The sequence below is a fragment of the Vigna angularis genome, chromosome 10 (assembly GCF_016808095.1).
Source record: "Vigna angularis cultivar LongXiaoDou No.4 chromosome 10, ASM1680809v1, whole genome shotgun sequence".
Classification (NCBI taxonomy): domain Eukaryota; kingdom Viridiplantae; phylum Streptophyta; class Magnoliopsida; order Fabales; family Fabaceae; genus Vigna; species Vigna angularis.
The window spans coordinates 27,569,756-27,583,179 of record NC_068979.1 but is presented as its reverse complement, the minus strand read 5'-3'; the positions used below and the strand labels follow the sequence as shown (position 1 = coordinate 27,583,179).

At 34.8% G+C, this 13,424-nt stretch overlaps 1 protein-coding gene across 1 annotated transcript; it reads right to left on the bottom strand.

Annotated features, from left to right (window-relative positions):
• Positions 1–747: 747 nt before the first annotated feature.
• On the bottom strand, positions 748–12,884 carry LOC108335872 (E3 ubiquitin protein ligase RIE1). The gene is made up of 5 exons (XM_017572060.2): positions 12,081–12,884; positions 9,345–9,464; positions 2,699–2,831; positions 2,452–2,610; positions 748–1,142 (listed from the first exon to the last, which is right to left on the bottom strand). Exons 1-5 carry the CDS (start codon positions 12,566–12,568, stop codon positions 981–983), a joined length of 1,062 nt encoding a protein of 353 aa, XP_017427549.1. The 5' UTR covers positions 12,569–12,884; the 3' UTR covers positions 748–980.
• Between the last annotated feature and the right edge of the window lie 540 nt (positions 12,885–13,424).

Here is a 13,424-nt window from a genome sequence, read left to right as displayed (position 1 = left end):
AGAAGTACAAAAAGATGGAGTTATTGTTTTTGTTTATTACAAAACTGAAGACCAGCTTGCAAATTTGTTCACCAAACCACTTTCAGTCAACAAGTTTGAGTTCTTAAGACAGAAGATTGAAGTTTGCAGTTGCAAAATCAAGAAGAAATGTTAGATATTTGTTTTTGAACTGCACATTGTTGCACGTAACAAATTTATTTAATTTATCTTTATTATTTTTGTTAATTAAATAAGTCTTTTCTATTCCTAAATAAACTTTAGGAGAAAGCAATTCTATTTTATAGTCAATTTATTTGTTAGGACAAATATTATAAATGTACCGTAATTGATATTTGAATAAGATAAGAGTTCCCAATCATTTTTCATTCAATTTATATACTCTTCCATGTTTCAATCCTTTCATTCTTTGTTTTTCTTGCTGCTCTTACCAACACAAAGCCGTACCGATTAGTATCCAATAAATAACATAGTATAGCTCTTACATTTTTCTAGATATTTACATTAGACAAGACTTTTTACTTTCAATCTTTTCATTCTCATTATAAAATCATGTAATTCATTAAATAGCATTCTTTCTGAGTAGTTTTCACAGCAAACAAAGAAACATGACACAAACTTTACATTAAACAGTATGGATAAATCTTCTAGTTCATATGCGATACCTGATCTGAATTTACACAAATTTAACACAATAAAAATGAGTAAAACCTATTTACTCAACCAGTAGCAAGTAAAACAATCTAGTTTCCGTCAGAAAAGTAATAAACAGTATATAAAGTGGACAACTTTCAAGTGAAACTAACAAAGGACGAAATAATGCTGAGTAGACTACATTTGTTATCTTATAAATAAATGCTATTTTTTCTCTACAGACACAGCTAAAACTCTACACAGCGAGTTTTGTTTTGAAACTATATATACATATTAAACAACAGCCGTTAAAATAACCAGTTGGTAGTTGGTAGGTTCTTCACTTTCTGTCAAACCTGTTCGTTTCCCTTGAGAATATTGTACTTGCAGAGAGGACAAGTAGCATTCATCTTCAGCCATTTCACTATGCATGAAGAATGAAAATGATGGTTGCAAGGAAGAGCATGGAGCTCTGCTCCATCTTCGTATGAACAGAGGCAAATACAGCATTCCTGAAAAGCAACAGCAAATATTAATAAATTTGGCTCCTGAAAATCGAAACTCAGCCATATTTTAACAGTCCAGGGATGAAGTTTTCTATTTTAAGGTAAATTATTTTTTATCTAATGAAGAAAATTTATTCTGTAAGGGATAGACAAGCTGGAATCTTGAATAATAATAGCAAAAAGACACTAAGCAACATCCTAGAAGAGTTCAAGCCTACATACATCTTCAACTAGATTCCTCCTTCAAGAATAGTTTAGCAAAATCTTCACTAAAACCACCTGTGCAAAAAGGTTGCACCTAATAACAGATTCTTTTGCTAACCCTCTTGTTTAATTACTATTATTTCCTTGGTGACTTCATCTTTGATAAGTGCCAAAGTCTACACTTCCTCCTGTACTCATAAGAACTCGGAAGAATGGGGCAAAAAGAGTACTGTAAAAGCAGCTAAAGAGTGCATATGTTCATTTAGAGCACGTTTAGGAAAGCTGAAATTTTTCCGCGATCTTTTCAGAGAATAAGTTGTGTTCCGAAAAGTAACTGAAATTGTAAAAAGCTTTTCTCTCTATATAAATTATCTTCGTCATACGAAAATTTGTATCTTACAACGACTTCCTAACAACCTTTTTCCTTTTTAGCTTCATACATACTTCTTATGTAAAAGCTATTTCCTTTGTTGCATCCAAACATATAAATTTTCTTAAAACCTCTTTTTCAACAAATTTACTCGAACAAAAAATAATACCGATTACAATCAAATACATTGACAAGCGATTATAAAATAAACCATCATTGAAACAATCTTATGTGTTTGCAGCTGTCTCAAAATTAAAATATAGATGTTTTCAATTTTCTTGGGACTTCGTTCATGGTAGTTCATGATGAGTAAATTTTTTTTTCATATAAATATATTTTTACCCCAACCTCTTTGTACTTTCTAAACTGAACACATTAAATTCGAGAGAAAAAAAATACAATCATACCCTGTGTTCAGGTGCTATTTGAACTAAAATTTTGAACCTACATCAATTACTTCCCAAATTTCTAAAATATCATAGGAGTTAGCACACAAATACGGACCAAAGTAATCAGCCATGGAGCAACTATTTGAAGTTGTGAAAGTCAATTTCAGTGCTTGGATGTAGAGATTGCATTTATTATTTTTCCCCCTGGTTAACCAGATTCACACACCAGTACAAGAAGCAACAAGGTACAAATCTTTGTGCATTGAACGAAATAGAAAATCAAACCAGCAATTTCTAGTTCATAGAAGTGATGGAATGAGACAAAAATGAATAGCATTTGAGAAGAGCATACCGCATCCTCTGGTAAAAGCAATCTTTCATTTGCCAAGTAAGCACTGCTGGTTTCTATGGGAACCATTGATCCAGCTCCGCCACTGGGCTTATCCTCATTGCTTAGTATTCGAAATCTGTATTTTGGAAGTATGCTAAGATCTGCTTCTGACGCACCTTCCTGTGTTATTCCAGAACAATAGGAGAAAAATTAGAAGGTTCATAACTTCAAAATATTTTAGTCGGTCTAAAATATTTTTAATTCATACCTGTCCTGCGACCGCATAGAGAATAGCAATGATGCAGGGCAAACAACAGCAAAGAGCAATACCAATCAAGCACGCCAAGACAACACAAAAGATGGCAAAAAAGACATCAAATGCCAGAAAGACAACAGATAACCTGTAGAACAAAAACAGATTTTTGTCATTGATGCTAGCAAGATTCACAAAACTCAGCAAATAATTTGTCAAAAAGAATTAGCAAGTATCCAAACATTCAAATATTCATGAATATATGTAAAAGAAAATGAAAATATTGCTTTAGTTGATAGATTATTTTATAGGAGATAAAAAATAAAAATACAATATAAAAATGTGTTTGAAACTTTTAAATTTAAAAATATTCAAAATTAGGATTAATGTGGATTAAAATAATTCATAACGCTTAATTATTTTTGGTCTTGAATGTGGAATCCCCAAGTACACATACTTATAATGGCAAAGTATTGGGATCACATCCATATTAAACACTGATACACTTATGAGGCTCCTAAATACATTTCAAAGAAGTACCCTGGAATTTTTTTAAGTTACTAAAATTTGTTGATTGATACATTTCGGATACTAGTATTTGAAACAATGCTCGCAAGCTATGAGGCACAACCACATAAACCAATACATTTATGATAATCCTTTGATACAATACTTCTAAATACATGTATCCGAGGACTATCCTCCAATTGTCTCTTATTTTATTAAAATTTTATTGACTGATGCATCTGGTACCTATAACTGAACAGGACTATAATTACATACAGCTCTATTTTCCTTGATATCCCCAAAGTGGTTGTAAATAGAAGACAAGCATATAGAGCCAAGAATTCTTTTGAATAGGACTAATGATGCTTTTTTGCAACATTCTAACATGGGTTGGGAAAAATATGTACTTCTTGTGACATGGTCATACTAGAATTTAAATTCTCTACTGAATTTTTTTGTATTGTCTTCTGTTGTGCCTTTAAAATATGCTGATGTACACTGATTTTAACATTTTAAAATATATTAAAAATCTTTTTGGTATACTAACATCAGTGTATTTTGAAGATGCGGCAAAGAGGACAGCACACAAAAAATCAGTACAGAAAATGGATTCAGTCATTCTAGCTGATAAGGGCAAAGGATACATATATGAATACGGTTTTTTTTTTTAATTTCTTTTAAGTTTGATATCAACCATTGGTATAATCACGTATGAACTAAAATGACAAATACCTATTGTACATATGTTAACATATCAAGGTGATGTGGGCCACTAAATAGGGTTATCAAATCTCTAAATTTAAATTTTGATTTATTTCAGTTTATCCCTTTTAACTATCCTAGATCTGGATAACAGAATGCTGATTTCAGATCCATATCTTGTTAATTAGGAAATTTTGTAGATAAGACCCTAATAATTAGGAATCTTCGTTTTTTTATTTTTTATTTTATCAAGTAGGTCCTAAATTAGAACCAACTAGAATACATGTTTCTTATGGCCCTACTAGTTAAGGAAACTATATTTTTAGGAGAAATTTGTAAGGCACCTAGAAATAGTGATGAAAGAATTAATGTAGCTTTGACTTAGTGGGACAGATGTTGCATTTGGGGGAGAGAGATTAGTGGACAGTTGTTGCGCTTACTGGGACAGTTGTTGCAACTAAGGGGACAGATGTTACTTATTACTGTTGTGTGGCTCATCCAAAGTGGAACCACATTCAGCTCACTGCAGTTTCCCATACTTGAAGAATTTGAATCTAATAAATTATTTTCATCATCCCTTAGCTTCACTACAAGAAAGGATCTCTCCCTCTGCTTTGCAGCATCCCTTTTGGAAAGTGCTTTTCTATAACTTAACATATTTCTTCAGCAACTCAAGCTTAATATCTTGTTGGGTCTGCTTCTCCCATATAATAGAAAACAGTTCAATTTCGGATTCTTTTCTCAAAACTTGTGGGGTCACCCAAGTTTTTGCCAAACCTTTAACTTTGATTGGTCGGCCTTGCATGCAGAAATTCATTGATAAAGTCTTCCGATTCACCTTAACACCTCCTAACGTTGCCAGCCATGTTACACCCAAAATTACATCTACTCCTCCAAGTTCAAACAAGAAAAATGTCTCCTTAACCTTGTATTCGTCCATCTGCACTTCTACATCCCTACAATATTTTGTGTCTGTTTTCTGTATCTGTCTCCCAATCTGACACCATAAGGTGGAGTAGATTCCACTGGTGGTAGAACAAGTAACCGCACCAACTCCCAAGAAATAAAGTTGTGACTCGTCCCACTACCAATCAACACCAACACGGGTCTTCCTCTTACCTTTCCCTGCATCTTCATGGAGTGAGATTGGGTCATGCCTCCTGCAAAGAAAATGGCTAAGTCTAAATATTCACAATTTTGGTCAATATTTTCCTCCCGACTCCTCTCCATCAGCTTCCCTACTTCACTCAGCCTATTATCCATTATTTCCCCTGTTTCTTCATCTTTGGCTAATATCATATGACCACCCTTAAATTTTTCTCTGGAAATTTGTGGTCGGGACTGTAAGCCCCTCCGCATGAAAACACCTTCCCTCTTCCCTTCTCCTAACATATTCAGGATATGGCAAATTTTGAGTTCCCCTGTTTCTAAAACCCGCATTACCATTACCTCCTGTTCTTGACTCTTGGTTCTTGATCCTTGGGTGTTGGTTGGTGCCCGCGTACTACTATTGTTCTTGACTGTTTCAGCTCGTGACACCACCCCACTTCCTCCTTGGTACCAAAAATCAGATACATTATTTCTGAAAGAAGGTCCTCCAATCTGACATGACTCTTTCATAGCTTCTTCTATATCATGAGCGATCTCCATAGCTCTTATCAGATCCTTAGGATCAAGTGGACGGATCTGATTCCGAACATTTGGTTGCAGCCCTGCAAAGAAATACCCCAACATCTGATCTTCTGAAGTTTGAGTAACTTGTTGTAGTCTTCAACCTTTTCATGTTGCCGTATAGCTGCTAATTTTTCGTAGACAGTGTTGCATTCATTGCCTCCAAATCTTCTACTCAAAGCCATTGTAAATTCCTCCCAAGATGGGTTCTTGTTCTTCTAACACCAAAACATAAACCAATGGTGAGCATTACCTTCCATACTGATAAGAGCCAATCGCAAATTTTCCTCTTGATTGAAATTGTGCAGTTCAAGAAACTTCTCTGCTAAAACTATCCATCCTAGAGGATCATTACCTTCGAAAGTGGGCAGTTTCACCCTCTTCGTCCAAGGTCTCCGTGTTTCAGCACCCTCTTCATCTAATTTGTTCTCCTGTACACATCTTTACTCCTTCCTATCATCTCCATTGACCGAGTTTTCTCTCCTCCTTACTTAATTTCCTGAAGAAGCTCTTTCATTTCTGACAGACTATCTTTAACAATGGATATATCCATTTCTAATTCTGCCACCATATTTACTTGTTCACTGTCCCCTTTCTCCAAAGTGTTTATCCGACTCTCCATGATGATCCCTTGATTTGATCCAGCAGGTTGGACCAAACTATTAGGCACCTAGAAATAGTGATGAAAGAACAGGAGAGAAAAGAACCAAAGATAAACCCACAAATGTACTTATTCACTATTAGCTGTAAAAGAACAATGTTTACAAAAGAAAAACTTCCCTTTCCCACAGGATATTCCCTGTTGACAAAGTCCAAGACTTTCAAAACTAAAAAAGAACGACCCCTAACAAATAGACTGACTTTCTGAGAAAGTCTCTCTCCCAAAACAACTAACTACATAATCCCTTTATTTCTAAATTCCCTTCTATAATACACATTTCTCTCTCTCAATATTTCCCTTCCTCACAAAGCTGCACTTCCCTTTACTAAAAAAATCATGAAAATTAAAATATGAAGTTTTGAAGTATAAAAATAAAGAATTTTTTATAAACAAAAAATTGAATAATAAAAGTATTATACATTAAAAATATCATAGATATTTACTGTCACTAAATTGTCTTGTAAAAATATAAAAGTTATGTTTTAGAAAACATTATTTAATATAAAGTAAAGAAATAACTATAAAATATGTGATTAAATTTATTAACTTATTATTATATTATTTTCAGATAAATAAAATAAGGAGTACAACTGTTACTTTATTAATAGAATTACTTTATTAAAAGCATGACATCCGGGAAGTGTAAGTGCAATTTACTCTTATTTTTATTTTATCACAGAGCTATTTCTGGCTTTCACCAAAAAGGATTACTCCATCTCATAGGCTTATGAAATGGATATATTATACCTTGAATTTTAGACAATTCCTTGTATCCCTATATCGATGCCTTATCATAACCAATGTTGTTCAAAGCCAGCATAAACTCGCGGAGCTTTCATATACTCAACTAATAGACTTAACTTGTAATAATATTACAAATTCTATTAAAGACATGCATGCATAACATTATAGCATAATAGTCTTAGTTCAATAATAATTCAATATTTCTATTATATAATAAAGAAAAATAGAGGACTAAATCATACAAACAATACAGAAAAAACAAAATGAATGGAAATCTTAGTTGCTTCGATTTCAATTCACCCGTGTAGGATTGTGGCTCAACTTTGATGTTGAAAGTAGGGGTGGGCAAAATGAATTGTGCTGAACTGCCCTATTAAAAGTTGCACTGAACCAAAAACTAGTTTGCCTGAACTGTAATATGAATTGAACTGCTATGTACCTTAACCTGTTTTTGCACAATTTGTTAACTAAACTACAATAATTTTGATCCAAACTGCAATATTTTTGAATTAAAAAACTAAAAAAGGTAGTATTTACCCACTTCATTCATAATAAAGGTTCTACCATAAGCAACAACATTAAAAAGTTGAGATGAGTCGGGTTGGACCAAAGGTTGAAATAGGCCAAGTAAGGCAAAATGTTGAAACAAGTCAAGGCCGAAATTCGGTCAAATTCGGCCGGTACAGGCATAGTCGAAACTCAATCGAGTCAACCCCAATCTAAAATCGATTGAATTAGGCTAATAAGGCCACAGACGAAACTCAGTAAAGTCGGTCGAGACCGAAATTTGACCGAGTCAACCCCGGTCAAAAATCGGACAAATTTGGTTGGAACGACCATGGTCAAAACTCACTCGATTTAATTCTGACAGAAAATCGGCCAAATTTGGTCGAGTTGGCACCGACCGAATTCAACTAGGACAACCATGATCGAAACTTAGTTGAGTCTATCATGAGTTGGTCCCGATCAAAATTGGCTGAATTTGTCTGAGTCGGCACTAGTTGAAAATCAACAAAATTCGGCCTAGATGACCACGAATGGTCTAGATGGTCTCGATTGAAAATCGACCGAATTCGGCTAAGTCAATCGAAGCCAAAAATTGGCCAAATTCGGCCAAGTCGAACACGGCTGAAACTCAGTCAAGCACGGCTGAAACTCAGTCGAGTCAGTCCCAACCAAAATTCGACTAAGTGGGCCCTTGTCGAAAATCGGCGAAATTCGACAAGTCAACTTCAGCCAAAAATCGACCAAATTCAGCCTAGTTGACTCCAACCAAAGTTTGGTCTAATCGGTACTAGCCAAAATAAACCGCAACTTTAGAGACTCTCAAACAAGTAAAAAGTATAGAATGAATTAGTTTTAAGTTAATGAGTATTTCACTGAATTATAACTTTAAAGGTTCAGTTTTCTAAAACTAAACTATAAAATAGTACAATTCAGTTTTTATTGTAAACAATTCAGTTTTCTTGGTTCAATATAGTGCAGTTAATTGATAGTTCAATGCAATTCAATTAATTTTGCCCACTCCTAGTGGAAAGTAAGAATACAACTTAGTAAGAGGTTCTTCAAGAGGTCTGCCACTCCCACCTCATTTTCTATCCAAGATAATAAACTACCCTCTCCATTTTCTCACACTTGCAATTTATATTTTCGTTAATTAATAGTTACAACCCAATAATAGATTGGACCCATGGTTCTAAATTGCAGTTCACAACTGCAACTGCAGCTGCGTTATTGTTGTAACAGTTTCTCCCGCAACCGCAACATATAAAGATAAAGGATATATAAATAAGTAGAATAATTGCAAAACTATTATATGTTTGCTTTCATGCACACAAAATAATTTCACACTGCCTCAGCCACAATCCGCAATAACCACGACTGTGACCATAATTTCAATTTAGACAAGGTCGGACCCTTTTGTGGAATCCCACTAGAACAAGAGTTTTTTGTAGTACTAGGTTGCCTTCTTGTAACATCAATCAAATGGAACACATGGCGAAAGATTAGCCACTGGATGCTAAGGGAGCTGCTAGTAGACTCTTAAAAACAATAGGTTCTAAAGGAATCTCCATCCTTTTGTTATTCAAAAGAAATAAATGAGAATGAACTTGTTCAGGTACCCAAAGATATAGAAAATATCATCCGATTCGTATATGTGAGTCAACATGCATAGAAAGATATCAGAATATTCCCCATCAGCCCAAAAAACAGAAGAGAAAAGGTGAATGATCTCATTTGTATGCATTGTTCAGGTACCCAAACATATAGAAAATATCATCTGTTCTGTATATGTGAATCAACATGCATAGAAAGATATCAGAATATCAAAATTAATATACAAATATTATTTTAGAAGTTGAAATAAAGGCTCACCAATACAATCGTGGGGCATCTTGCAGAAGTATATCACCACCAGAGACAACCCAGTAAAAGCCCACTATCCACCAAAGGAATGAAACCCCAGTATTTAATGATTCACATCGTTTTGTGAACCTGTATTTTAAATAATAAAAAATTGGTGTCATCAAATATTAATTAATTATATAATACAGTCCAAAGAAGTATGAAGTAAAATATAGTATTAATAAGCCTAACAACATATAAGACTATAGTAGATTAACATGCTTCATCAGCTAGGGTATTTAACATAAGAACAGACATTTTATTTCCTTTTCCTAAAGTTAATAATAGTTCTATCCTGTGGGCCGTGGTTAGTCCTCACAGTGCACCATCATGTCAGGCAAATTTTCTAGCCAAAAATATCAACGGAAGAATTCCATTTGCTGAAACCCATTTGAAAACCATAAATTCTTCCAATATTACCAGACATGTACTACAATTTTTTTGCCAGCTATTGTGACTAATCCTCGTTTAGTATATAACATAATAGCGACAGAAATTTATACCATTTTTTAACTACCCATGGTTGGAGGATCAAAAGTACTCAAGCTTTCAGCAGAAAAAGAACAATTAGTCCTCTATCACATATTAATTAGGGCCAAGAATGAATCTATCACAGTTAATAAAAAGAATAAATAATTGCTAGAATAGATAATTTTTATTCCAGAAGGCTGATATAAAGGGGGAAAAAGTGAAAATTAATTGCAATTGCATGTAAAAACCTACAGTTAACCTGGGGACTGGGGAACAGCACGATAAAAGAAAACCCACAGCTAATTATACCCACAATGTAATGTAGTGAAAAATTCATTGCCTATATATCCTCACACACTATGAAGGAAAGAAACATTTTATTAGCTATCTTGGTCACTCATGTATCAATTAATGTTGAAAGAACTTAATTTATATAAATATAGCGTACTCCAATATAATCAAGAAGTCCATGACATAAAACCTCCTTCAGGGAAACAACTATTATAAATTTGTTATCAAGTACAAGCCCATAAATGATCTTATGTTTTACAAAAAACTAATCCATCCAAAACTTGAGCTAAAAGTAAATTAATTAATGAAATGTGGCAATAAGGATGGAACACTACTCTGCTGAATCAAAGAGATTCTCATACCACCTCAGTAAACCAAGTCCATTAAATATTAAGTTCTGAGTTGTTTCAAATGGACAGGTACAAATACCTGATACAATATGCATACTAAAAAAAATTGAAACAATAGGAAATGGAAAGACATGCTATGTTTTATTCAACTTGTTAATTAGGTAGAAATAAAATGAAACAATTAAAATATATAGTCAATACAAATACTGCCAATAGCTAATAGTTTAAACAAAAGGGTCTGCATTATTAAATTCAAACCAGAGAAGACAGCTGAATAACCCTTCCTTAGCACTAAAGAAGCACATAAAGTCATAACAGTTCTCTATAGCTATGTAATTTGTTCATTCTGAGGATGCTCTAGCTAGTGCTGGCATGTGTAAGCTCTAGCCAGTCCAAAATAGACAATAAAATATTTATGTTTTCAGACATATGGATACGCCCTATCATATACAAATTCCTACGGTACAGGTATGACAAGCTTTTTCATTTGAACAAAATGTTAGGGACAAATATGATAGGTCCCATCAGCAGCTGCTTGCCACAATGGAGGAGCATGGGGGCATTCAAATATTTGTTTGGTGCAGGAGGAGCATTGGAGCATTCAAATATTTGTGTTTAATCCAGGAGGAGTAAAATCTATTTTGAGTTGTTGGGTGGGGTCAGCTTGGCCAGCAGCCTCAGGCTATTCACCTAAAGTAATTAGGATTGTGTAGTTGAGAGCTAGAATAGTTAAGAGACATAAACGGTGTTGCCTATAAATAGGGAGAGGTGTTGAGAGGAGTGCCAAGTCATACGGAGAGTCGGTACTGCAGCAAAGTAGAGTCCTGGATCTCTCAAATATCCAGAAAAATTGTGTTCTTTCTTTTCATCAATAAACAATGTTCATATCCACTCAAACTGAACCAGTTTTTATCACTACTATTGTCCACGTCATGATATTGGACAAGCACATAGCCCCTTCATGACCCTTCACTCATCCAGTTCAACCTAACTAATCAATAAAACATTTTCACATTTCTAGTTCACAACCTCTGGCAAACCAAATTTTGTTATCAAGAGCCTCTTCAAGACACTATGTCAGTTATATCAATTTCAATCATAAAAATTACATAACTCTTAATCACAATTCAAAGCATAACATTTGAAAAATTCTCAGAATAACTTTACAAGACTACCTTAAAATGCAGAATATAAACATGACAAAAGCACAAGAAACTCGATGTTCATCTGACCAACTCTACTGAACCAAACCGGCACATAAACAATTACCTTTACCTCCACAACATAACGCAAGCGCTAACTTCCCCAAAGCTCCCTATAATTCATAATTTTTTTCGGAGTTCGACAGTCAAACACAAAAGCCTAGCATCCAAACAGTTGAAAGTAAATGAAAAAAAATGCTTTCATTTGAAAAGGAAAAACCCTCCTCACCAAAATCAAACCTCTACAATCTAATAAAACTGAGCTGAACCTACTCAGATGTCAAATTAAGAAATTCAAAATCAAACCCAAAACATCAAAAAAAGAGGAACAATTCCAAAAAAACAGAAGAACTCAGGTCAACACGAACAAAATTGAATTGAATTGAACGCACCGGGAGCGAGACGAATTGCCAGAGCTCCCATCCACCACGTCGCTGTCGCTGTCGTTGCCGCCCTCATCGTTGTCACTGCCGGCCTGGCTCTCCACGTCCTGCGTCCCCTGGCCGCGGCGCGAGTCCATCCGGCTACGACGCCGGTACTCGAGCCAGACGAGCACCACATGCACAAGACACTGCAGCGCGTACCCGATGATCCACACGCGGATCGGCGAGTTCGGCCGCTCGCTAATGGTGCATGCGAGCATCGCGGCCGAGACGACCACGAAGGCCATGTTCCACGACATGTCAAGCGCCACCACCGGCTTGGAGTAACCCCAGTCCGTGCGGCGCTCCTCGAGCTCGCGCGCAGCGGTCTCCCTCACTAGCATGGAGGGGCCCCGACGGCCGGCTCGACCGAGGAGGAGCGCTAGCGCCGGCGCTCTGGCGGCGTCGTGGCGGTTGCGGAGCAGCGGCGCCTCCGCTGCAGGTATCTGTGATGACATGGCTGGCCGAACTCTCTAGAGAGAGGAAGAGACAAGACAATGCATGATTGAATAATTGAAATTGAAATTGAAAAGGTTTGAAACGAAATGGGAATGATAACACTTCTATTATTATTGTTATTAAAATAATGTATTAAATATAATAATAAAAATTTGATGAAGCTTTTGAAGATGAAATTGAAAAGTTTGTTGTGTGATTAGGTTTTGAAAAGAAGAATGAGAAGAATTTGAAGAAGGAAGCAATTGTTCAGTTGTGCTTTGAAAGGTAGATTCAGAGAATGGTTGTTGAAAGGTTTGAGGCGAGAGTTGGAGAAGAATGAGAGTGTGGTGTGTGTGGTGCAATTCTATGGAGTGAAGGACACGTGTCCTTTGTTCACCAAATACATTTTTTATTTATATTTTTTTCTTATAGATGAGTATGTATACTACTATCTATTAAACAAACTCAACTAAAAACTGAGAACATAATTACAAACAGAAAAACATAAATGCTTATGCTGTATTTTTATATAAATTCTTTTTTCAAAAATATATTTTAATAGTGTTTTCTAATTTTAGGTTTTTATTATTTTCAAAAACAGTTGTCATAACTAATGAAGGAGAATGATTTTTTTGTAGTGAGAATCCAATGATTGGTGGTAATTTATTCTTCTGTCTCTATACTTTTTTTTTCTCATCCTATAAGACCTTCTTATTACATAAACTTTTGAGAATATATTTGGATTGTTTTTGTTTTCAAAGATGTGAAGCTGTTATCTTTTTTAATTTATACATTAAGTATGTTTTTTATAAATAATATATTATGATTTAAGTATTCCAAAATTATATTTTAAATTTTAAATCATATAATTTAAAA

Coding starts and splice junctions, on each gene's coding strand:
- LOC108335872 (XM_017572060.2), bottom strand. CDS start 12,568: ATGTCATCACAGATACCTGCAGCGGAGGCGCCGCTGCTCCGCAACCGC. Junction 9,465..12,080: donor GGCAATTCGTCTCGCTCCCG/GTGCGTTCAATT, acceptor TTTAAAATACAG/GTTCACAAAACGATGTGAAT. Junction 2,611..2,698: donor TCTATGCGGTCGCAGGACAG/GTATGAATTAAA, acceptor GGAATAACACAG/GAAGGTGCGTCAGAAGCAGA.